At 37.3% G+C, this 25115-nt stretch overlaps 2 protein-coding genes across 3 annotated transcripts; one reads left to right on the forward strand and one right to left on the reverse strand.

Moving 5' to 3' along the window:
• Positions 1-457: 457 nt before the first annotated feature.
• Positions 458-2214, forward strand: LOC104886910 (stemmadenine O-acetyltransferase). The gene is made up of 2 exons (XM_048638646.2): positions 458-1347; positions 1524-2214. Exons 1-2 carry the CDS (start codon positions 500-502, stop codon positions 2104-2106), a joined length of 1431 nt encoding a protein of 476 aa, XP_048494603.1. The 5' UTR covers positions 458-499; the 3' UTR covers positions 2107-2214.
• Positions 2215-3534: 1320 nt separating this feature from the next.
• LOC104886909 (SAC3 family protein A) lies at positions 3535-24909 on the reverse strand. 2 transcript variants are annotated; one of them, XM_010671449.3, is made up of 14 exons: positions 24497-24909; positions 24291-24371; positions 22175-23026; positions 14215-14637; positions 13925-14026; positions 13440-13537; positions 9565-9742; positions 8646-9131; positions 8405-8545; positions 8171-8230; positions 7225-7355; positions 5526-5659; positions 5204-5436; positions 3535-4339 (listed from the first exon to the last, which is right to left on the reverse strand). In XM_010671449.3, the coding sequence occupies exons 2-14, from the start codon at positions 24354-24356 to the stop codon at positions 4238-4240; spliced, it is 3006 nt and encodes a 1001-aa protein (XP_010669751.1). In that variant the 5' UTR covers positions 24357-24371; positions 24497-24909; the 3' UTR covers positions 3535-4237. The 2 variants fall into 2 exon arrangements, with proteins under 2 accessions (XP_010669751.1, XP_010669752.2); XM_010671450.4 differs by lacking the exons at positions 24291-24371; positions 24497-24909 and having other exon boundaries at positions 22175-22552; positions 22651-22794.
• Between the last annotated feature and the right edge of the window lie 206 nt (positions 24910-25115).

The following is a 25115-nucleotide window of genomic DNA, read 5'->3' on the forward strand; positions in this document are numbered from 1 at the left end:
TTCAAATCACCATAGTTGCAACTCCATGAATTTCAGCTATAGATTTGTGTTTCTGTCCTTTAATTGGACTCGTAGGTCCTTACTTCCTTTCCTGATTGCTATAATTTCTACCTTGAGATTTCTTCGTTTTCGCCTTCGATCTTCCTGCCATGACGACGGCGCAGTTGAACAGAGGATCTCTTAATCTATTAGGACATATGTTTGATGTTTCCACGATAATAAAAATAAGGAAAAAGCTAAATGCAACCCTTAGGGCTGCATATAAGGAGCTAAAAATGGAAAAAACAAGCATTAATTGATCATTTATTACATAGATTAATACAAACTTTTGTCATAAAATTACAACTAAATTCCATTTTAAGTAATGTATTTATGTCTAAGGCTGCATATAGCATTAACCCTGAAAATAATAAAATATGATAATAAATTGGCTCATTGGTGTATATATAGAGTTTCCGAACTCCAAACCTAACACCAAATAGAACTTTGTAATCAAATAATGGAAGAGAGCTTGAAAATGGAAGTAATCTCAACAGAGATCATAAAGCCATCATCTCCCACACCCAGTAATCTCCATAAGCTTAGTCTCTCACACTTCGACAAAATGTATCCTCTTGTTTACACACACATGCTACTCTTCTACTCAGCCACTACAGCTCACCCAGTAACACAAGAACTCCATATTAATGGCCTCAAAAATTCCCTCTCCTACACACTTAGTCAGTTCTACCCTCTCGCGGGTCGATGCACCGATGAATCCACCGTAACATGCACCGACGAAGGCGTACCCTTTACCGAAACTCATATAACAAATTACCCAATGTCTGCAATTGTAAGCTTACCTCAACCCCATAAGTCTGAGTTGCTGTATGAGCTTCTCCCACCTCGGCCAATTGACACGGTGGTACCATTAATGATACAGGTGAATGTCTTTAGCTGTGGTGGCATTGTGATCGGTTACTATGCGCTTCATAAGCTTGTTGACGCGGTCTCACTAGCGACTTTCTTTAGGTACTGGGCATCAGCATCACAGGTTGCAAGCAAGTGCTCTGCCAACCTGGTGAAGCCTGATTTTCACGCTGCTGTCGAAGCTTTTCCCCCAAATCCTAACTCGGTGCAGCCAATGCCGCTTAAATCAACTGATAATAGTAACATTTCAGGCCACTGCGGACCAAATACTTTGGTAAAGAGCTTCACATTCAGCAACGCTGCTATAAGTCGGCTTAAGGCGAAGGCTGCTAGCGAGCAGACACCAGGCTCGTACTTCTTCGGGTCTACTCGTTCTTTCTGCTGGGACCCTGGCGGTTCCAGTGTTACAACACTAGCCTTCACCCTTAGCACAGCTGCGTGAATCTCGGCAACGCGTTCTTGGAGCTGAGCTTGTTTTTCTCCCTGGGCTTTTCCATGTGCTACTAAGTTACCCATTGATCCTCTGGGAAGTGGAGGCGTAACTCTTGATCGCATGTCAGCTGTAAAATAAAACGTTGTAGTTGTTACCTTTTCAAAGGTTGTTGCTGAAGCAGCAATAACAGCCTGAAGTGGAGGCCGTGGGAGGAGGCTCTTCAGGCTGCTATTGCTGCTTCAGCAACAACCTTTGAAAAGATAACAACTACAACGTTTTATTTTACCGCTGACATGCGATCAAGAGTTACGCCTCCACTTCCCAGAGGATCATTGGGTAACTTGGTAGCACCTGGAAAAGCCCAGGGAGAAAAACAAGCTCAGCTCCAAGAACGCGTTGCAGAGATTCACGCAGCTGTGCTAAGGGTGAAGGCTAGTGTTGTAACACTGGAACCGCCAGGATCCCAGCAGAAAGAACGAGTAGACCCGAAGAAGTACGAGCCTGGTGTTTACAAGCTTACCAGCTTGTGTAAGATTGGATTTCATGAGGCCGATTTTGGGTTTGGGAATCCCAAATGGATTATTTTAACTGAAGGAGTTTTGAGTCCATCCAACCGCAGGAACGCCACCATCTTAACTGACCATTTTGATGTTACTACTGGTGATATTGATGGAATTGAAGCATGGTTGTTTTTAGAAGAGAAAGAGATGCATATTTTACAGTCCAACCCCTCTTTCCTTGCTTTTGCTACTCCAAATTATTGATTATTACTGATTCTAGTTATCCCATTTCTTTTATAATTGTACTGTGTCTAAGGTTGTCACTTTTTGTTGTTCATGTTTTAAGCACTTGGGATCAGTGATTTGGTTTCATGCTTTGAAGATCCTTCTTCTTTCGAGCATCATTTTTCCTTTTGTAGAGTTCTAGTTCTGTTACGATTCATAGTAGAGTTCCTACTGTTGTTTTTTCAAGAGAGAATGAAAAGAAATTTTACATTAAAGATGAAATCCATAATTCCACAATCAGATAAAAAAAAAGAAGCGATAATCGGTCCAAACTTAGAGAGCAATAATTTAATGAAGGAGAAAGCAACAAATAACAATCATCTGGTTAATGGAGTAACTTTTATCTGGAAAATAATAGGGAACGGACCAAAGATATGGCAACAATTATGCTTGTTGATGTATATGTAGCCTGTAGGAGTACTAGCCTACTATTCCTATTTAGGCCATAAATGTTTTCATTGAAGTTGTCAACTGGGCCATAAATGTTTTCATTGGAGTTGTCAACTTTTTTTTTTGGGCTAAAAAGAATTACTTCATTTTTTTTTTTTTTTTGGATTGGATGAGTATGTTGATTTTCTCCATAGAAAATAAAAACCTATTTTAATACTTGTGATCCATTTGATCGATATTCGAAATTTCCACCCATACCCAATTCAATCTAAAAAAAAAAGCATAACTTCCTTTTGTTCAACATTTTGTTTTCAAGCCGAAGATTATGGAAAATATGATCAAATATCAACATGATCTTAAAAATACAAAATTATGTGTCAAAATGATAATTGTGAAGGTCTCCGTCTTTGTGAAATATGTGAAGTTACCAAAAGTTACTCATGAAAAATCAAATTAAACCCATGCATTTAGAATGGGCTCAAGTGTGCATAAATTTATTTTACTTGATTACTAAATTTGTAGCATCTTTTATATCTATATTGTTGTAAGGTTGTTTTCTATAGATGTCATCACGTCATATACTTCCTCCGTTCCATAATAAGTGAAACACAGGGATTGGGCACAAGATTTAATAAACATCACTTTCAAAAGCCAAAAAGTCATAAAATACCCTTTTTATTATCAAAAGAAGGAGAGAGAAAAGCAAACCACACAAGTTTGTGATGGGCACTCTTGTCATTTTGTCACTTTCTTTTATCCATTTAAGATATGTTTCACTTATTTTGAAACGTTCTAAAATAGTAAGTGTTTCACTTATTATGAAACGGAAGAAGTACCTCATAATAGATGAAAATTATTCTTCCTCATCTCAAGGATCTCATTTTATTATTTGAGTGAGCACTGTGCGGGTATCTTCTTGTTTTGGTCTGTTCATTACTTTATTCAGTTGTGATTTAGGCTATTTACCTAAAAGTTCTATAAAAAAAAAAAAAAAAAAAAAAAAAACAAGGTACAAAGTAAGATAAGACTGTCATTATACACTTCGTATATATGGAACAGTTACCCAATCAGTGTGCTTCTACAAGAAAATGCCAATGTTCAAGCAGGATAAGATTTGGTACCATAACTTAATACAACCGCCCAAAATAGGGGGAGAGCCGCTAGAATACGAGCATACGATGTACTAGTTCTTAATGGCCAAACACAAATTGTGCAAAAATGAATAAAACAAAATTGATAAGCTTACACAAAATTCAAAGACGGCGAGCTTTATTCATGTTGCTATTCTTGCCTATATGTACGGTTCGGTAGAACAAGAATGAATAGATGTTACATACAGCTAAACTCTCTAACACGTTTACAGACTAATCTTCAACAAATCACTTTGTTTAGTTTTGCTATAAGGCCTCTGCGCCTCTAGAAGCCACTCAGCAGTGTGCTTGTGCCAGACTCCCCAACTCTGCAGTTCCAGGTTATGATTCGCATCTCGAAAGAAATGCATTGATAAAGGATCTCACCTTTAAAGTAAGAAAGTAAGCAAGTATTATCCATAACAGCACCAACCCCTCCACAATCTCCAGAGGCCCGGACTTTCTAAAATTCTAGCCCTGCCCCATAAATTGTGGTTTTCTCATTATCAGGTATACCCTTGATGGCCGAAAGATATTTGTTTCTCCCCATGTTATCCTATGCTATCTCAATTTTCTTAGTATCAAAACAATCACGTGGATGCTCGTGTGAAGAAATCATTCACAGCAAGATTGGCATCTCCATGAGCCACGGCATCTTCAGGTTCAGGCATGTAGAGACTAGACGAGGAAACCTGTTCATAACACCAGCCATTCAGTAGAAGAGAGGGACTAGTTTCGTGGACAGCAAATACATGGACCATCATATAAACAAAAAGTTCTCGACACTGCAGACAATACAATCAACAATAAGCCAGAACAAAGAGATGGATGGGTGTCAAACTTGAATTCAACTTAGGAGCAATTCTAACATACAGCGAAATGATAAGGCTGAGAAAGGAAGTTTGACGCTCGAACAAAGCAAGTTTTAGCATAGTATAGGACTACAAAAGAAAAAAACCTCAACAGTTGACACAATGCTAGAGCACATGCATCTAAGGGGTCATGTGTAGGGTGTAGGGAGTGAAAATGATCAGACCCCCCTCGCATGCTACACAAATGGAGTTCACTCAAAACTTGGCTCGAAACCGGTGGCAAGAGGGTGAGCCAAACTAAGCTCCGCTCAAAAAAAGTTGACTCAATATCTCACGAATATTATCATACTACAGAAATAATTCTACTTCTAAATTACTTCTAGACAGAAACATTAGCCTATAAACAATAAAATGCTCATTCGTCCAAAAAAGAAAGAAAAACAAGCTAAGTCAGACAAATGTAAAAGCCTAAATGAAGTTATTGTTCTCATTAGTTCCATCTGCCATTCTTTCTCCCTCTATGTCTCTCTCTGTGGAAGTAAGACTCTAGCATGTTCTGTTACTAAGAAATGCAAATGTGAAAGACAGGAACTAGCATTTTTCTTAGTTGGTTTCACGGGTAGGATTTCTTCACTTCCACGTTTAAACACTTCTTCTCCAAGGTCCCCCCCCCCCCCCACACTGGTCATATTATAACCTTTAACCGATAGAGATTATAAACTGTACAAGGAACCTGTCTCATACCTTTGCATCAACCACCAATTCACCATTATTATCTGAGATAAGACATGCACCATGCGCCTTCAACCATTCCGTGCATTCCTCCAATCCATCCACATCTTTCTCATCACTTGCTTCACCTTCAGATGTGCTGCTGAATCCCAAAACTTGAGCAACATATGAAACAGGAATGGTAGGCCGAAAAGTACGAGACATGCATTTCACAGCCTCAAAGCGCATTTTTTCCACACACAAATCTGTAAAATAATGAGTGTGCATGTTAACTGATGTTGAGGTTATATTGAGCAGTACTTCAGAGAGGAAAAAGCATAAACAGCACACATACCCATGAGACAAGTGTTCAAATTAGGTGCTGATTTATACAGTCTAAAGAACAGCACATAATTCCCTGATGTGACAGCCGACCTAACAGAGAGTGCATGCTTCACAGCTTCATGCTTTTTAGCTTCATCAGATAATCTGTCACTCATATTGTGGAAACATACTTCAGTTTAGACAAAAATTTGCAGCAATCAAGCTTAAAATGAACGCAAGAAACCACATAAAAGGTCGCTGCACCCAAACCAGCAGCTCCAACTCCAACCTCTCAAGTCGCAATGACTTGCAAGAAAACACCATCTACATACATCTCCACCCGGCCCCGAAAACAAAAAGGAAAAATTAATTCCGAAATTGTGTTCTCTATAGACAGGCAGGAACTTACAGTGTGTTCTATTAGCATCTGTAGAGGGAAATCAAGGAGAAGGAAAAAGTGGAAAGAGAAACGGAGATAAGCAGAGGAAAAGAGTGAGTTTCCAATTTCCTTCCCACAAGGGGAAGGATGTGATTTATCAAAAGGGGGAGGAAAATGGAATCATCTAGTTGCTTTCCTTTCCCTTCCCCTATGTCGTATCCAAACATGGGAAAAGCAATCCCTTTAGTTTGCTTCCCTTCTTGTCCCTCCAAACCTTTCCATCCAAACCTGGTGTTAAGTTCAATTGACTTAATGGGAGACAAGAACAATATCCTCAAAATATTACACTTGTAAAGTTGTCTTCCATTTTGCCCAAGTCAGAAACAAGTTGAAATAGGAGTAGCTTCATTAAAAGTGACTATCAGTTTCCTACAAGTAGGAATGCAATTGCAATTTGAACTTTGATGATAAGACAGTTGTATTTGTCTGTGCTCATTTCAAGACTCAAAGATTACTACGTCTAACAGCACACAGATGCATGAGGATACCATCATTCTTGATGGCTTCTCATTCATTACGAACTGTATGATCAGAGTTTTTCAATTACTTGCCTTGAGCTCCCTTAACAACTTGAATCTACAGGTACAGAAACTGTAACGGGTTTAATAGCTAGGTCGGGTTTATTTTTCCTTACTTGGTCAGAGTACAAAATCATGTATTTCCCTTTTTATTTTTTGAGGAGCAAAGTCTTATCTAAATGCTCTCGTATTTCCTATCTTTTTCTAAGCTCCTGCCAGGAATGGCTGAGAGCCTGGAGAAGATTATGAGACCTCCCCAAAACAAAGCCGATGAGGAGACATATACTCCTGGACAAACTAGATATTTCTCGAGAACAGGTAATAACGGAAAAACACAATAATTGAAAATAACAGCAAAATACACAACCACAGTTCACATGCAATGCCTAGATCAGAAAATTTAACATTAACCCCCCGAAAAAAAGGACAAGAAAAGGAGGGAACGGTAAGTCATTAGCATTAAGACCTAGGAGATACTCAGTTTCATTCTAGCTTAGCAATCTTCGGATGCACTCTTACCAAGATTAACTCTATAAACTCCAGTAAATTGTTGTGATATACAGAAGCCAATTACAATCTGGGAAAAGTTCCCCTCAAATTTCCTTCCATGATAGATAGCATACCAGAAATTCAACAAGTAATGCGAGAACCACTCACCTTAAGCATATACGATAATTCAGCAAACGCAAATGCTATAAAATTGTGGACAACAAGAGATCTCTGGACACAGAAACATAAAAGTGCCAATAGCATTTTCAAATTATATCACTAACCTTGACATCAATGATAGCAGATCTCTCCTGTTATTGGAGAGTAAGCTGACAGAAAGCAAATTGTAAGCAGAAAATTCCATGCGACAACCTGCAATTCCTTCACCATAGAGGGATTTCAACTGTGATTGGCTCTGCAAGCAAAGCAACCAGTAAAGATTTCATCTTGATGATCTTAAGTAAAACTTTAAGAAAACATGATTGAAATTAGACAGCTGTAAGCTACTAACAGCCAACAGAAACTTAGCAGCAAATCTTATCCGTGGAGAACAAGCATTCTCAAGAACAGGAACAAAAAAATTAACAAGGGAGAGCTTGGGGGGAAAGGAAAAGAGAAAAAAACACACACAGAGTACATTGAAGCAGGGAAAAAAAAAGCGGTCGCGTTTGCGGGATCGGTCGCGGTCGCATCTGCGGAAAAGGTCACGTTGTCGCGGAAACGGCTTGTGACGGAAATAGAACGTTTCGCGACCGACGCGGCGTGAATTTTTTAAAAAAATTCACATTAAAATGTTTTAACCTTATTTGCATTGTTTTAGTTTATGAAGCATTACTACAACATAATATAATCAAATCTATTAGAATATCATGTTTCATCAACTATATAATTAAATCATAAAAAAAAATTGGCCAATGTTTGAAAAGAACGAATGTAACACGGATAAAAGCGTTCTAACGCGGCGATTTTGCGTTACGGAAAGGACAAAGCGGCGAGAAGTATGTGAATTTAATTATTCTGTAACGGAACAGGAGATATTTAATTCCCTACATTCAAGTTATGATTATTTGACCTATCCGTTTCTTAGACCTTGAGTGGGCTATCTTGCACAGCAGTTTTAAACTTTTATACACTATGACCAAACACTAATCATGCTGAATAGTACAGCAATAAAGAACAGAAACAAAAACAAAAAAAGGCCAAACTCTTTATTATTACACGGGTACCGACCTGATTAAACTCTGGCAAGTCCCCAAATTCAAGAGCAAGTCGAGCATGAGTTTCATAAACCTGGAAGTATCGAAGATTAACAAACATCATGAAAGGATATGATTTAGAAAATAGGCTACAAGAACTAAATACTGACAAACCTGCTTGAAATACACTTAGCTTAGCATAATTATAAACTAACAATAACATCTTCGTGAACAATACGTAGCATCTGACTTAATGGTATTGACATACCTTGACAGTTAGTTCATTACGTATTCTCTGCACAGTCAAATCTTGACGAATTGATTTCAACTGATCGCATTTGTAAAGGTAGTTTTTCTGTGAATTTTGAACCATATCCAAAGCCTTCTCCAACACCTCCTCGGGTCTAACCTGTAGAAAAAACATGGCTCATTAACAATTTTCATTCAAAAATTACCATTTGACAAACTGCAAAAAAGACAGAAAGGTATCATGGGGAAGAAGATATTACAGTCGATGGATCAGGTGCAGAAGTAAGCCGCAAATAGCGTTTCTCGATCTCTTGGCAAGTACCCTTAACAGTAAGGGAATCCCAGTCAATATCTTCAACAGCCCTAGGACCCCCATCTTCAAAGGTTCTGCTAAGAACCAACGCAGTGGCCCTTCTAGCATACAAATTTCCAGATTTAACATTCTTTGGTCTATAATGATTCTCGGTTCTCTGTCCAGTTCCATTGTCAAAACGCTTAGAGCGATTCTCTCGTCTCTTTCTTTCCTCTGGTGAGTTGGCAAGTGTGGTTGCTCCAGAATAATATGCAGTCAAACTTTGTTCCTTGTCACTATCACTTGAGGCATCCCCATTTTCTGTAGCACTCAAGTCATTACCAAATCGTTGTCTCTTAGCAGGCCTGTGGGCGCTTCTACTAACACTAGTCTGCTCCACTGCAGAAAATCTACTGAGAGTTGCATTCTTTCTCTCAGATTTTACAGCTAAGGACTGCAAAGAAGATTGATGAAACAGATTATGAACAAGGGGGAGGAGACGACAGACATTTGGTACATTGTAAGCACTAAGCAGCATCGCGGAACATGTATATCCTCTTATCAAAGCCATCCAACAAGAGAGATGCAAGCACTTTGCTTGCAGAAAATGTCAAAAAATTCAGGTACATACATAGAAAACGTACATAGAAGAGATAATGACAAGGTTCATCATGTAAGCGGGAACCTAACCCATGCTTCATCTATGAAGATTTTACTATGTAGATAAAAAAAAGCCTACTCTTCCCACGTCTTGTTGTCACTGACAAAATACCATCATGATATGCACAAGCTCAGACGCACATTAAGGGGGCATTGATAATTCCACGATACAGTTGTAAAAAAGACCTGCAGCTAAATGAATAAAAAACACCAGGCAAGTATGATACCTTGTTTTCCCTTCCACTGAAATGAGTCCATACCCCATGCCTAGCAGAATCCTGACAGGTGGATGTTGGTTTCTCAATGGGTTTATCTTCTGGCAAAGGCTCCCACCTACTTTTAGTTCGTCTACTTGGACTTCTTTTAAACGTGGACAATGACATAACTGGTGCTACACTCTGTCCGCTGATCATAGAAATAGTTCAAAAGTCAAAATATGATAATAAGGCTCTTCAATAAGAAAAATGTCAAGACTCACGTAAGCTCATCAAAAAAATTAAGTGTTGACACCAAGGAAGTAAAACAAGTTCAGAATTAAAAGATGAGGAAATGTTGTACATCTACCAATTATAAGGAGTATAGATATGCTTGCAATAAAAAATAAAAAAAGATACAAGGAGTCCTCGAAAAGTTCATGCAATCAAAAATAAGTTAAACTCAGCTATGACAAAAAAAAAACATGCACAATAAGAAACACTCGTGAACTATTTAGGTAAGCTTCACATCACGAACACATAAAATTTGCTCAAGCATCAACAACTTTCCTAAGTACAAAATATCATAACAAATTGCGTCCTGACTTCAGGGAAAGCATATATGGAAAATATACAAAACAGATGCTTGAATGGGAAGTTACCACCACACGCAAAAGATAAGGATGGTTAATAAAGATAGTTAGAGCAACCAACTGCACAGCACCACAAACTTTAAGGCCCCTGCAGATTTAAACAGTTCAATCTAAGGCGAATTTGTACAGAACTATTTCTGGATCAGGAAGCTTAACGAGCGAATCCAACATCCAAATGCAGGATCACAAGCATACATTTTTACTGTTCACCCAGGTATACAGGGAGCATGGCAGATCCAAGGCTATTATTTTGCTTGTCTTCTCATTTAGAGCTCTATAAATGAGCAAATAAGCAGAATGGGATTTATAATTGAGCAGAAAATGCCTGTACAGTGAATTCTCTGTCACAGAAAGGTTGTTTCAGCTATCCTATGGATGGCATGGCTCCCCATAAGGTTATCGTGGACTTTCAAACATCCTTTCCCATGGGCTACATCTTCATAAGATCCATAGATGTTCCTAAAATTCTGAAGATGTCAACTTGTTGTTGATCAAATACTTAACGACATGGTTGAGGAAGTTGAAGAGCACAATGTAGTTCAAGTGGTGACAAAAATGCATCTAATTATGTTGACGCGGATAAGAAATATTGTTCATTTCCTTTGATTGTTTATGAATGGCTATATTATAGTCATATCTCTCCTCTGAACAACATAAAAAGGTTCATAAATTAAAGGAATTTGCACAAGCCGTGGTTATCAGATTTGCAACATCTTCAATCAATCTTGCACAATTCCATAAGCATATAACCAACTTAGAGGAAGATAGTTACTTGTCAAGAATACAGAGCTTACAAAAGGACAAAGGAAGCAACAGGAAATAAACCTTTCTTTATTAAGACACTCACTAGAGTCCAGAGGAAAGTTAGGGTATATTTATGAAGCCATAAAAAAGGCTGTGCAAGCCTTTGAATACATTGATGACTTTTGTTCTTTTTTTTAAAGAACTTTTACTTTCAACTTTACTAAGATTACGATGTGGAATTGGCAGCTTCATCAACCTTTGCGTGCAATGACTATCATAATGTTTATATTTGCGTTTCTTGAAAATTACTTGCTTAGATAATACTCCCCCCATTCTCTTAAATCTACACAATTTGTCTGTTTATACTATTCACGTATACTTTGACTATCATTTACGATTTATACATTAGTAGTAATATATATAGTCATTTGGGGTGTTGCAAAATTTATCTTAACATATATCTTCAAAAATCAACATGTATAATTTTTACTTAGTAATAGTTAAAGATATTAAAGGTCAAACTTACGTGAAAGTCATACTACGCATATTAAAACAGAAAGAATATATTAAAGGTCAAACTTACGTGAAAGTCATACTGCGCAGATTAAAACAGGACGAAGATAGTATAATTTTCAATGTTTAATAGTGGAGTGTGGTTATGTTATGGATATTCAACTCATACAGTCCTATCCTCCCAAATATATTGTTATGAAGGCTCTTAGCCTTGCTTGTAGTGCTACCAGTTGTGAGAGGAATTAGGGTGCTATTAAGCTTATAGTAGCTTAATTCTCAAATAGTCAAATTTACTCTCAAAACATACTAACAATACAATGACATAACTTAGCTTTTACTTATAACTGCTACATGCCTCGCAGAGAAATAGATTGGCACAGCGTTGATTAAGTGACATGGTCTTTGGTAAAATGCAATTGTACTTAGCAACGCCAATACGATAGGAAAGAGGATGAGTAGCAACTCAGGATAATGGACAACAAAAAATCTTAAGGTTTTAACCTTGCTTGGTAAATAGAGAATTAGGCTTGAACTAGAGATTTTGGCCCATTTTAGAAGACTAACTAGTCAAATCTTCTAGCATTGGTATTTGGTAAATAGATGATTGGAATAGCTTTTTGAACTATACCTCTAATTTTGAAAAGCCTAGGAGGAAATTTTTGGTGAGAGAGGATTGGCAATATCGAGGTAAAATGAAAATTAGGCTAAAATACAATAAGCAATCAACAATCAACTATTCACCAAACACCCGTATATCAACCCGCTAATACAATCAGCTAGTCAAACCCGCTAATACAATCAGCTAGTCAAACCCGCTAATATAATCAACTATTCAACTCGCAAATATAACCAACTAATCAAATCTGCTAATTGACAAACTGGCCTTTGTATTTGATGGTAATGATTTGTAAATGGTGTGGTTGCTAGACCTATTACAGCTTATGAGGGGTGTTTGGCAAATGGCTTTTTGCTTGGCTTTTGGCTTTTTAGTTTGGTCAAACAACCAAAAATCATGTTTGGTTTGTGGCTTTTATTTATGGCTTTTAAGCCGGCTTTTCAACCAAAAGCTACTTGGAGTAGCTTTTCCTCCTTGGCTATTGGCTTTTTAATAATAAGATTACAAATATACCCTTATGGTATAAGTTGGATGAAAAAAATCAATGTCGATAATGGTCATTTTATAGTGTAATAGCCAACAGCCAAAGACAATTTTACCAAACATGTTTATAAAATAAAAAATAGTCAAACAGCCAATACAAACAGTCAAATAGCTAATACAAACACCCAATCATACCAACCAATACAAACAGCCAACCGCCAACAGCCAATTACCAAACAAGGCCATGGTCCTTAGAATGCCAAAAGAGCATCAAGGATGATAAAAGTTGGCCAACGGAAGGGTCATGCTAGTAGCTCCACTCCAAAGTCCAAAAGCATCTCATAAATTTGTGATCTTGGATTATGATGGAGATTATTTAGAAGATTTCTTGAGTATCTAATCATTTAATCACTCGAACTGAAGAGGACGAGTATGATGATGATGTGGAGTATTAGCAACATAGTGGAATTTCAAATGGCTTTCCATAAGCACCATCTTGTTGAACTTTTTCATAGGAGTAGACATCAACAGAAGCCCCCCCCCCTCAAACACACACACACACACTCTCTCTCTCTCTCCCCCCCCCCCCCCAAAAAAAAAAAAAAACCCCAATAAAGAAAAACTATGAGAAAACTAAACAAAATAAACATAGGAAGAAGAGCTGGAACACAATATATTACAGCCATATAAAATGGTGACTTAAGCTCCACAAAACAATGCAGATAATGCAGGATCAATGAGCCTGAACATACTACAATGAGCAGCAGTTGCAAAATCAAGAGCAGAAAGAGGCCACAAAAGGTATGCAGATGAAACAGCAGCATACATAATAGATTTCTAGACTTAAAAGGTTCTCAAAATAACAAGATACAGATACAAATGAAAGAGGAGAAACACACTCATTATTCACTGTGCCTATATCAGGTAACGGAAAAAGAGGTTCAGTGTCCCAGTCTCGCGAGTAGAGTGTTCCTTCAGCAGTTGCTTCAGTAATTTTCTGGAGCATTAAAACATCAAAAGCTAAATTAGATTTCACCTAAAATATTTCGGATGCCTTTTTTGTGCCACTATGGATCTTGCAGATTTACATAAAAACACAGCAATGTAGTGATCTCTTAAACACATATCAACCAAATTAAAATCCATCACAACTCAAATGGGTAATCCAACAAAATATAATATGTAACTTTAAGCGTATACCGATAAACATATTGCATGAATTAATCTGCAGAACGTCTTGAGAAAAATAGTAGATTTCCACAATTTGTAATGGCTAAGAATTTTTCTAATATCATAAGTTCCATCCAAGAGTAACTTCTGAGCACACACACAAAGATCCAGCACCGAACTCATCAAGTTGACATTCCTACATATAATAGCTCACCTCTTTCATGACCTCTTGACAAGCAGCTCTTTGTTTTTCATCCTTGCAACGAGCCAAAGCCCTCTCCACATAGCCTCGAAGTGATGATGGGAACATCCCAGTCTACAAACAGTAATAGAAATGTTATTTCGGGGAGAGGTTTAGGCAGCTATTGATCAGGACATATACAATAATCATAGAAAACCAACAAAAGCAGAAAAAGTTGCACAGCTTGTTATGGTGATAAATGCTTCAATTCCGGACAACAATCAAGACAGGAGGCCAGAAAAAGGGTTGCACAATGACCTTACCTTGGCATTCGAGTCAGAGGTACTAGACAGAACCTTGTCGTTTGGTTTTGGCAATGAGACACTAACATAGGCAGGCTTTACTGTTACACTTGATGTGGCAGTTTCTTTAATAGTTCTCGGCACAGCCAAAGCCATATTTGAGGCAATTCTAGGATTTGTAGGAATCTGAAGTTTGCTTACTCTGAGTGTATCTGCTGGAGTAAAGGGTTGCAAAGGTTGTGTGTGCGTCTGTTGCACCTCAGTATACTGTGAACTGGATACCTGTGTTACTAGAGTCTGCTGCTGATTCTGAATAATAGGATGAGAGGTGTTTTCATGTAAAGGCTTCTGAAAATTGGACTGCAAACTAGTATCCTGATGATTTTGGAAAGATTGAGTTGCATGTTTCCAGTAATCTTCATAAGCGCCTACTGTACTGGTTGTCTGGCAAGACAGCAAAAAGAAAGAAGTTGGTCATATTGCAACAAGGAAACAAAACATCAAGCACGCGCCAAGGAAATGCAAAGACTACTGTAAGTGTGAACGAACACATGAAACACCTCACAGAAGGCTACAATTCACGTTATTCATGCTATAAAAGCACAACTAAAGGATATCAGCAAATACAGCAGTTTGCTACCCATTAAGCAACCCCAAAATGGAAAGAACAACAATAAAGAAGGAACCATTGCAGTAAGGGAATCAAGCAAGCCTATGTTTCAACTAAGTTACAGTACATCACTAATAAAAATAAAGGTAAGTACAAAAGATTTAAAAAAAAGTACACATAAGTATATACTTCACGGGGTGCAGTTCAACAGGTGCTAATACGCTTACTTGCACTTGATAATTCGCTATATCAAAGCATGAACCAATTATATTTCATGAAAGAGTTCATGAAATTGTTTCCATGAATGTTTCCTACAAAATTATACTTCTATATCAAGGTTTGGTGAGTTACTTCATAGCAAGAGTTCGAAGACATGTCCGAGCTACAATATGTCTTTCGTATAATGGGAACCAGCAGTAGGCACATTCTTCTTGCAACTCGTTTTCATACTCTTAAGATGTAGTAAAGGGAAAGCTTTGTATCCTGGCACGCCTTGTGAGGTATAAGTGAATAAAATTGTAATTAGGAAAGTACAGGAATTAGGTAGAAGACGAACACGTCAATGATAGAGAACCATATGTAAAGAAATCAAAGAACCATTTTAACATTAAAAGTCTTAAAGTTATGTGAAAGTATGAATTGAGAAGAAGGATTTGATAAGAATGTGATCAGTTGGGTCATGTCAAACTAAACTGGCCTCAAAATGGTTTTATTGTGGTAAAGGGACTAGTACTGAGTTTTTTAGCTAACTTCTCATCTTGGAACCTGTCTCGTGGTGGATTGCAGTGTTCAAATGTCTTAATACTTCGAATTCATGTTCAAGTTCTTATGTGTATATTCAAGGCAAGGACACTTCATCAAGTAATAGTAATTTTGTTCATAATGGATTTGTAACTCTTTTCAAATAATTAAAAACTATTGTAAAGTATTATTTCAGTTGTACAACTGAATTTGTTTGAATTGAGTTGGGTTTGAGTTAGCAACTACTCCCTCCGTTTCCTAAAGATCTTCCCTCATTCCGTTTAAGTGTGTTTCCAAAAGATCTTCCCTCTTTTACTTTATTCCTTATTTGGATTTTTTTTCTCCTTTTTACCCTCTCATGTCCCTATCATATGGTCCACCATTACATTATTAATTCAATTTTACTCCTTTCTCTCTCCTACTTTAACCGCTTTTTATTTGTTTATTTATCTTAACCCCTTTCTCTCTCCTACTTTACCCACCCCACACCCACACAAATGGATCATCCTTGGTATATGTAGGAACAGTAACAAGAAAGATCTTTCGAAAACGGAGGGAGTATTCGATTCAGTTCAATGTGTGTCATGGTAGCTCAATCCAAAGCATTTTACCAGAGCTAATTACTCCACTTGAACAAAGCTCCACGAGAGATGGGTTGTTAGTTTACAAACTCATTTAAGAGCCTTCAATTTATATATCATATTATTTCATTATTTTATTCAACTCACACATTCAGGCTATAAGTGAACTCTCGATTTTTTATCAAGGCTCACCCACTTCATGCAGCAAATTATTTTGTCTTGTCTTAAGATTAGGTGGGGCATATGCCTATGTCCTGTAAGCATAACTCAAGTCCCATGACTTCGGGCTCAGCATGCTTTGTCCATGGTATTATTTGCAATAAGAAAGTAAATAAATATTGATAATTTTTACGAACCTTAACAATTGAATGAATACCAATCTCTATCCTTTCTTCTTTTTTATGGTTGCAGTAAAAATTAGGTGAAGGTGAAACTTCTAATTTCTTGCCAAAACTAACCAAGATGTGAAATTATCCAATTACATAACACAAAAGTATGCTCGTCCCCTCGTCAGTCGTCACCTATGTTACTTGCCTATTTGAACTCTTCATTTCGCCTTAACTAACCATGTTTGAAATGCCTAACATCCCCAACATGGGTAAGACATTTTCATTTTTGGGCCAATATTAAGAACGTTTTCACAATATAGCCAAGTCGGACATTTGGACACATACTTGTATCCTACACGAGTAAGCTAATCCAAGTAAAATAGCTCATAATTCTTCCCATATACAATATATTTCTACGAGGAATCATAAATTTTGAACCCAAATTGTTATTCCAATAGAAGATAACTTCTAAATTAAAAACTAAAATTTGTATCCATAAGTAACTTCTTACATGTCCAAAAAAATTCATTTCTTTTTCCTTATCTACTTGACATGACACGTTTCACGAGATTAAAAACAAGTCAAAAGGTTAAACCTTGTATTCATATGACATTGGAAGGTAGGGCAAAGTGCAAACACACTTCCTCTCTTTCCATTGATGTCTGAACTAGCAATTTTAGTCCAGATCTGACTCATAAACTACGGTTGGTCTCTTCATACATGCTTGTTGTAGGAAAGGAAAATCTTGGGGTGTAAATTTCAACTTTCCTCGTATGAATCTGTTGTCTAGACTTTGGTAAAGGTTGCTCCCTTCTTAACATGATTTATTTCTGTGTAAATAGATATAGGATCTTGAAGGCAATCACTTAGAAAAGTTCAGTAACAGCCTTCCTATCTGATTGGAAAGGGAGAATAACAATTCGCATCACCAACAATATAAAGACAAAAGGGCACAGAAATAGAATGCATAACCAAACACATGGCATGCTAGGTTGTAGAAGAATCAGGTGGCCTTGTGCAAGCTCAAGACAGCTAAAGCTAAGTTCAAGGTTTCAGCAAGCAAATTCTAGTAGTCATCTCCATTTTCCGTTTCTTTGCAATGTTATGGATATGGACTTCGGAACAATAGAACAAATTATAGGAGTTGAAAATATCTAGCTACACATAAGAAGAGCTCCACATATATAACAACAAAATGTCACCAAAAACAAAAGATCGTTACTATTTGAATACAAAAGGAAGAAGAAATGAAACAATTGTTTCAAGCAATTTCTATCGATATTTACTACTCTTAAGTACTTGCTTTCACATAATTCCAAGGTGACTCTCCCAGCATTTTCAGCTAAATTTACAAAAATGAAGAGCTTTGTGGGCAGATCGATTTCAACAAAAATCACACACCAAATATATGAATCGGATATATGAATTTTTGTAGAGCAAGATAGAAAGGAGAATACCAAATGAAAGGATGCAGTTAAGGCAATATTATTAAAATAAACGTCCACAATCCACAGCCATTGAATAAAATACTCTGAGGCTAAGAAAATGAGCATTAGATGTTCTATCTCAGATACTATTGAATATAAGTACACATGTTACACATTCACACAAAACCCAACTCAATGTACAAGGTGGTGCCCACCTGTTATGTAGCAAGCCAGCACAAAGTTCTAGTTGTCGGAAAACACCTATGATGAGGTGAAATAAAGAAGGTGGCTCATAAAGGAAGGGAGAGGCTATGAGACGATGAAGGGGAAAGGAAGAAGGAAGCAGGTGATAATAGGCCCTATTTTAGCACCCAGCACTTACTATGCCCTTTAAATGACATGTGGTTAATCTCTTAAAACTTCATACCTTTGATTCATTGCATCAGAATTCGTGAAAATGACATCACAGCAGGAAGATAGACTATGCTAGGCTGAAGCTCCAGTGGCACAACACTAGGCCTTATCAACAGTAAACAAGGCACTCACAAACTTCACTATCCAATAGACAACTTGGAGAAAAGTGTAGGGGTGGGTAGAGTGGAAATTGGAAAAAGGAAGATGGAGATTTGGTGTATGCTGATAAGTGATACCTTTATCTTTCTAATATATTGCATAGTCTCATAAATTCAAGAATCTTACCGCCTTTAATACTTCTTTCATCTCTCACACTTACACACAAAGATAATTGTAAATACAAGGATAAGCAAATATAGATATATGATCTCTTGACGGAATATAAAATACATCCTACAAGAAGTAGCTAGAGAAAGAATTGAGAGCCTACTATGTTACATGGATATGGGTACACTCAGGATATTTTGGTTACAGAGCCTGTCCTGAATTTGGACATGGATAAAGGATACGGCTTTATATTTGGATGTTAACGATCCATGTAATCTCAATTTGAATTATGTCAGACAAATCTTCAATAGTATATAGGGTGTTCAAGTAAATATTTGATTTGTTAAAAACGAAATAGGAAGTTCAAAACTCTTAATGCATTAGAAAATTAAATGGAGATAACGCATATATATCAAAGAAAAGATAAAGCAAATCAACGAATAAATAAATAACAGTTATACTCATCCCTGCCACTCAAGTGGTTCAGTTTACCAAAGAAAAAATCAATGAGAGAATTAAAAAAGTACAGCCATATCCAAATCAAAAGGTGTACAGCTCTATTGACGTGGGTCTTTTACCCCCTTCCCACCGCAGATCAATAACCAAAAACCAAGAAAACAACATAGAGCTGAAACGAAGAGAAGAAAAACAGACATTTGAGTTCCTTCATCTTTCTCTATCTCTGAGTGACTACACTGATGAGTTAGCCAACAAAATGAGCCACGGTGACGGAATAATTCCAACGATCACACAAAACTCAACCTCCTAAGCAAATGCCCCCAACAACTTAATTTGAAGATTTCCCCTCCATTTAACAGATCTAGGGTTTATTACTCAAACCCTAGATCATTAAAAAAATCGATGGTTTATGGACTATCAAGTGAATTAGGTAATCCAAGATCTAGCTCCATTAGAATGCCAATTGACATATCCGACTCGCAATCATACCCTGATCCATGTTGCTTTGTATTGATTCCGGTGCCAAAATGTTGTGTCGTTGTTATAACATAGGATTCTCCATTATACATGGAGAGAGCAACATTTGACAAATTGTATTATGTTGTTCTAGAATAACTGCAGCAAAGGCATGGATTGTCAGAAAATATTTCCTTTTTAATCTACCACAATTTAGTGCGGTCATGAATTCAACACACACCTTGTAGAAAAATCTAATAATGTTTCATATCGAACTAAAGTTGTACAACTTGCATTGATTACACTCGTAGGAGCCTTAGTTTTTAAAAGGTCCAAGGCAAAAAGAGCAAGGCGAAGGCGCTCACATCTGGTAGGCGAAGGCGCACATCTTGTAGGCGAGGCAGACCTTTATTTTTATTTTCCTACTTTTAGTGTGGTTTTCAAAGAGGCCCACTTACATAAGTAAAATGGATAGTACTTAAATTTAAATGTTTTAAAGAAAGAAAGGTCAGCTTCAAAATAAATTTTAAAAATAAGATTAAGACAAAATAACAGCTAATGTATGGCTGCCAAAAGTTGACCGAACCGACAACCCGACCCGAACCTAACCCGAAATAAGCGGATTAGGGTTGGGATTTTTTTACCCATTTAAGTAAATAGGTTGTCACAACTAACCCATTTAATTAAACAAGTTAGGTTTAAGATGACATATGCGACCCCAAAATGACCTACTCCGGCCTTATTAACTTATACATATAGAAAATTCTCGAAAAAAATATATTCATAAATCTAAAATTTGGTTTAAATAAAGTAAAATATCACTAAAATATGTCATAATTATTCTAAGAAACTCTAAACATGTATGCTTTCAATAGTGAACTTAGTCATTAAGCTTTTAAGGAAAATAAATATTTTTCAATATACTAATAATAATGATTAAATGGGTTAAACGGGTTATACGGGTAACCCGTTTATTAAATAGGTTGGGTGAGATTTTCAACCTATTTATTAAATGGATTAGGCTTGAGTTCAGGGATTTTTGACCCATTTATTATCGACCGAACATGAAGCCAATCCAACCCGATGTGATTGCCATCCGTAAGCTCATGTAGTTTATTAGTCATGTGTACCTTACAAGTCAAGGGCCACAAAGGGAAGAAAGAAAAAGGGTGAAAGATAAGAAAAGGAAGAAGTTTGACATTTGACTATCGGGGCTTCTTACACTACAAATGCAGATAAAAGGTGAAGATACCTCCAAATAAAAAAGAAAGACAAATGGGGAAAAATGAAAAATAGACAGAACGAAATGATGAAAAGAGAGACTAGAGAAGAGAGAAGAAGAGAACATTAAGGAGGAAAAAGAGAGCAAGACATACGAAGAAGACTTAAAAGGAGAGAACTGACGTGGAAAGCTTCACAGGCAATGAACGGCGAAACATATGGTGCTTGAAACCACAGCTGTGTGAATCAACGTTTTCCCAAATGCCTCATAGCCCGCAAATTAGGGTTCTCTAAAATTAGCGCTTTCAATTAGGGGTTATGAAGTAATATCATGCAATTGATTGAGGGCTTTTGGTCTAATTTACATCTTAAAGACTAGGTAAGAGTTAATGTGGAAAAAGTTGATCTTTTTTTTTTTAACTTAGATTTCCTCTTTCTCTAGGATCTTAATAAAAGGCAGCCTTAGGGGAGCGCCTTGCTGCACCTAACATACTTCTCCTTGCGTGAATTAGTAAAAGCGTCTTTGTTCTAGCGTCTGGAAGTGCCTTGGGCGCGCTTTTTAAAACTAAGATAGGAGCCAATATAATCCCCTATCTATAGCCTACATGAATTCACACTATCTTGAATTTGTATATATTGGCTTTGTTAAAGATGCTACCTCATACCTTTCGAACAATTTGGATAAGTTTACAAAAATTCTCACAGTAAATTAGGTTTTTTAGCTCACTCCATGCACATACAAGTATACTGTTTCTGGTGTAAAGCCCAAACCCTTCTAGCTTCTCCACCTTAGCTAGCTCCGCAATCCGGGATCAGCTTAAGTTATAATTAAGCACTATTCCCAGGAGCTTGTCCTCCCAATATTTCATAGTTAAGGGAGTTTATGAGAGATAGAATGGTTTGAAGAAAGTTTATGAGAGTTTCTAGGACCTTATCCAAGGACTTGTTCACAACTTTGTTTGAAAGGTAAAATTTTTAAGTGTTCCCACATCTCTATCACATTAATCGTCACGGACAAAAATAGTATGCAAAAAGTGGTAGAATGAAACTTTTTCCAAAATCTGTAAACTAAATTGCAAAGAGTGCAAACATTAAGCATAAGCATAAATATAGCTGAAAAGCAAAGATGCACTATAAATGATTAGAATCAAAACAAGTTTTCTGACCACCATCAAAGCTATTACAGACTATCAAATCCGTAATAAGCTCACAAATTGCAAAACAGAAACCTAAAGAGTAGCACAACCACATACAAAGGCAGACATTAAGAAAAAATAATTGCCTAATCCGCAATGGCCAACTAAAGATTTGCTGTCCAATCTAAATCATGATTACGCGATGCGACACATATTATTTAAGTGAAAATCCAAAAATTGGAATCCCATTAAAAAAATGGAGCAAATAACATTAAACCAAGCAACGCACAAGTAAAATGCCCTACCTTTACAAAGAAAAGTAAAATAAAAAATGTCAAACCTGCTGTGAAGGCAATGCAGAGAGGCTAGTTTCAGGCCTCCAAGTTGGGGTATAAGATGCCTGTGCCTGACTGACAGGAGCTGAATACCCACTACCACTAGAAACTCCCGGGATAGGACACGGAAGAGCAGCTGCAGTCGTCACAGCAGTATTTTCTGTCCCAGGAGCACAAGTAACTTCAGTCTGACTACTGTAATAATCTGCCCATTGCTGATAATGCTGCTGATAATTTGTAGTTGCAGCAGCATTGCTAGAAGTGTAACTGCTGCTTGAGTCATGGCTATAATTTCCATACTGGTGAGGGTAGTTTGTGTAATTTCCTTGATTCCACACAGTAGCCTGGCTGCTGTAACTGCTTCCAGCGTAAGCTCCAGTCGTCTGATAATCAGCAGGATTGTAATAAGTGCTTGAATAACTTGTAGACCCAGCATAAGACCCGGGATTCGGAAATGAGGAAATAGGCTGATAAGCAGAACCTGAGTTTTGGTATGCTCCAGAAGCTTGAGTGTATGGTTGAGCAGACTGCTGCTGGTAACCACTATAGTAATTGGTGTATTCAGAACTTGCATAACCATAGGGATTGGTAGAAGTTGGATATGGTGCATAGCTAGAATATACGTTTGATGCATTATCAGTCCCTGAAGCTGTTGACGTAGAGGTAATAGAAGACACATTTGCCATGTTAGCGCCAGTACTAGACTGCTGCGGATTATACTGATAGCTTACATTTTGTACAGTTCTGTTCCCTGAACTTGGATGATCGCCCCCATGCACAGGCCACGGAGCAGGCGCAGACCCAGCTGCTGACGGGTAATATTGATATGTATGCCCCTGGTTCCCCTCAGCTTGATACTTCACAAAAAAAATTGAAAATATTTAACTTAATGATATGACTCAAATATTATGCTCTACAAAAGCACATAACAAATGTATGTATCCAGTGACTAGCTGTTTAGATCATAGGCATGCATATAAAACACTTAGCTAAACCTACTAGCTGGACCTCATGCTTCCAGATGTTCCATTTCCAGATGCAACATGCAAGACACTAGTTATGCAATCCCAAATTAGATCAACTCGGGAACAAAAATCGATACAAACATGGATCCAAGGGACATAGCTACTCTCCACACAAATTCATATAAGTTGCTCTAATTTGAAATTCATTTGGAGCTCTCCACACAAACTACGGCACTTTTCTAATGAAGCATACAGGGCCAATGGCTAGCAACTAAAGGCAATAGAATTAAGCTCTATTAAGCTCTTGGCCACTGACGGATGCATGTTGATGGGAGTGGGGTCACTTGACCCCACTTGGGGAAAAATAATATGGAGAAAAAACCTAATATTTATTGTATAAATGTAGATAGAAGTGTTAATTAATTTTAGAAGAGACCCCACTCGACACTAAAAGAACAGGATCCCAGCCCACATTAACATTACTGTTTGGTGTACTTATGATTAGAGAACTTGTTGCATATAATTTCTAGATCCGCCACTGCTCTTGGCCTTCTAATAATATGCTCCCTTTGTCCCAAATTACTTGCTACATTAGCTTTTTGGCATGAACTATAACTCTCTTAAACAGAAGAGAGAAGGTGGATGAGTGTGCTGTCCAACTTCAACAATGAAGTAGAGAGAAAAAAAACTTACCAAATAATGTAAATGAGCAAGTAATTTAAGACATCCCAAAAAAGAATATGTAGCACGGAAGGAGTACCAAAATACGCAAAACTGTCATCCAACATCATGAAAATAGCATCTAGTCTTGTCCAAAAGCCCAGCACCCCCGAACTAAAACTCATCAGCATAAGCTTAAACTAGCTATCGACTCGAATCATATATGATAAAAAAAGTATTAAGTGAGGCGGACTTACACTAACTTATTGTACTACCTTAAAAGTAATCACCCTTCAAAGAGAAAAATTACCTCGTTCTTACGATAAATTATTGTAAGTCCACATAAAATTGTAGTTATAAACTACAGCACTCACAAGTCACAAGCAACTATACGTGATTGCCACAAAACCCAATATATAATGACTATCAGATTTCAAAAAAAAAAACTCAGCATGAATGCTGAACCCAGCAAAAAACAATAATGGCAATTATTTACCTCAAGTGAATTAGAATCAGAAGTAGCTGCTGCTGCGGCTTGAGCACTACCTCCTTCACTCATCATTATTTCCTTAACATCCTGATCCATTATTAATTTCAAAAAAAATAAGCACACACTAACCTACCCTATAATAATAGAAAATTAAAAAGGTAGCTGAGTGAGAATTAGAGGAAGAACCCTAATCCCCTAAATTAAGCACCAACCTTCGAAAATGCTGTGTGTTTTACGAATTGTAAGGAAGAATAAAGGAGCAGAAATTCGAATTGAAACAAGAGAGCAGAACTATAGCAAATCAAAAATTAAAGGGACACGGAAAATACAAAGAAAAATATGACAAAAAAAATGGTGCAATGGTTTTACAACAAAAAGAATAGTGTTGATGAAGTGTAGAATTGGAGAGATTGAGAGGGGGAATAAAGATGGCAATATGTGACAGAAATTGGTGTAACGAGATGGAAGTTGAAGAGAGAGAGAGAAAGCAGGAGCGATTGAACTCGGCGGTCTAGGTCGGGTCGGATCGTGTTTGGGGGCTGCGCGTAAGGAGTGTTTGGCGCTATGGGCATTGGCAGCGAAGTTGTAGCCTGTAAATTGCGAAGTTACTAATATCGTTGCTGTTTTTATCTTTTGCGAGTCGGTTATATTGGCTTCCCAAACAACCAATTCGGAGAGGATTTTAAAAGTGTGTGTGGATGATGGTCAAGGGGTGGGTGGGGGCAGCCGGGGCTAGATCGCACCTGGTCCGATTATGTAATACTTCGTACTTTTTAGAATTATTCTTTTATAAATAAGAAAATATAAAAATAGAGTTGAAAGTATTTTAAT

Source organism: Beta vulgaris, chromosome 2 (assembly GCF_026745355.1).
Source record: "Beta vulgaris subsp. vulgaris cultivar EL10 chromosome 2, EL10.2, whole genome shotgun sequence".
Lineage (NCBI taxonomy): Eukaryota > Viridiplantae > Streptophyta > Magnoliopsida > Caryophyllales > Amaranthaceae > Beta > Beta vulgaris.

What these genes read in the sequence shown, in the direction of transcription:
- LOC104886910 (XM_048638646.2), top strand. Translation starts at nt 500, where the DNA reads ATGGAAGAGAGCTTGAAAATGGAAGTAATCTCAACAGAGATCATAAAG. An exon ending in TTCACCCTTAGCACAGCTGC is followed by an intron (nt 1,348 to 1,523) that starts GTGAATCTCGGC and finishes TTGCTGAAGCAG; the next exon opens with CAATAACAGCCTGAAGTGGA.
- LOC104886909 (XM_010671449.3), bottom strand. Translation starts at nt 24,356, where the DNA reads ATGATGAGTGAAGGAGGTAGTGCTCAAGCCGCAGCAGCAGCTACTTCT. An exon ending in CCTCTGACTCGAATGCCAAG is followed by an intron (nt 14,027 to 14,214) that starts GTAAGGTCATTG and finishes TACTGTTTGTAG; the next exon opens with ACTGGGATGTTCCCATCATC. An exon ending in TCAGTGGAAGGGAAAACAAG is followed by an intron (nt 9,132 to 9,564) that starts GTATCATACTTG and finishes TCTTCTTTGCAG; the next exon opens with TCCTTAGCTGTAAAATCTGA.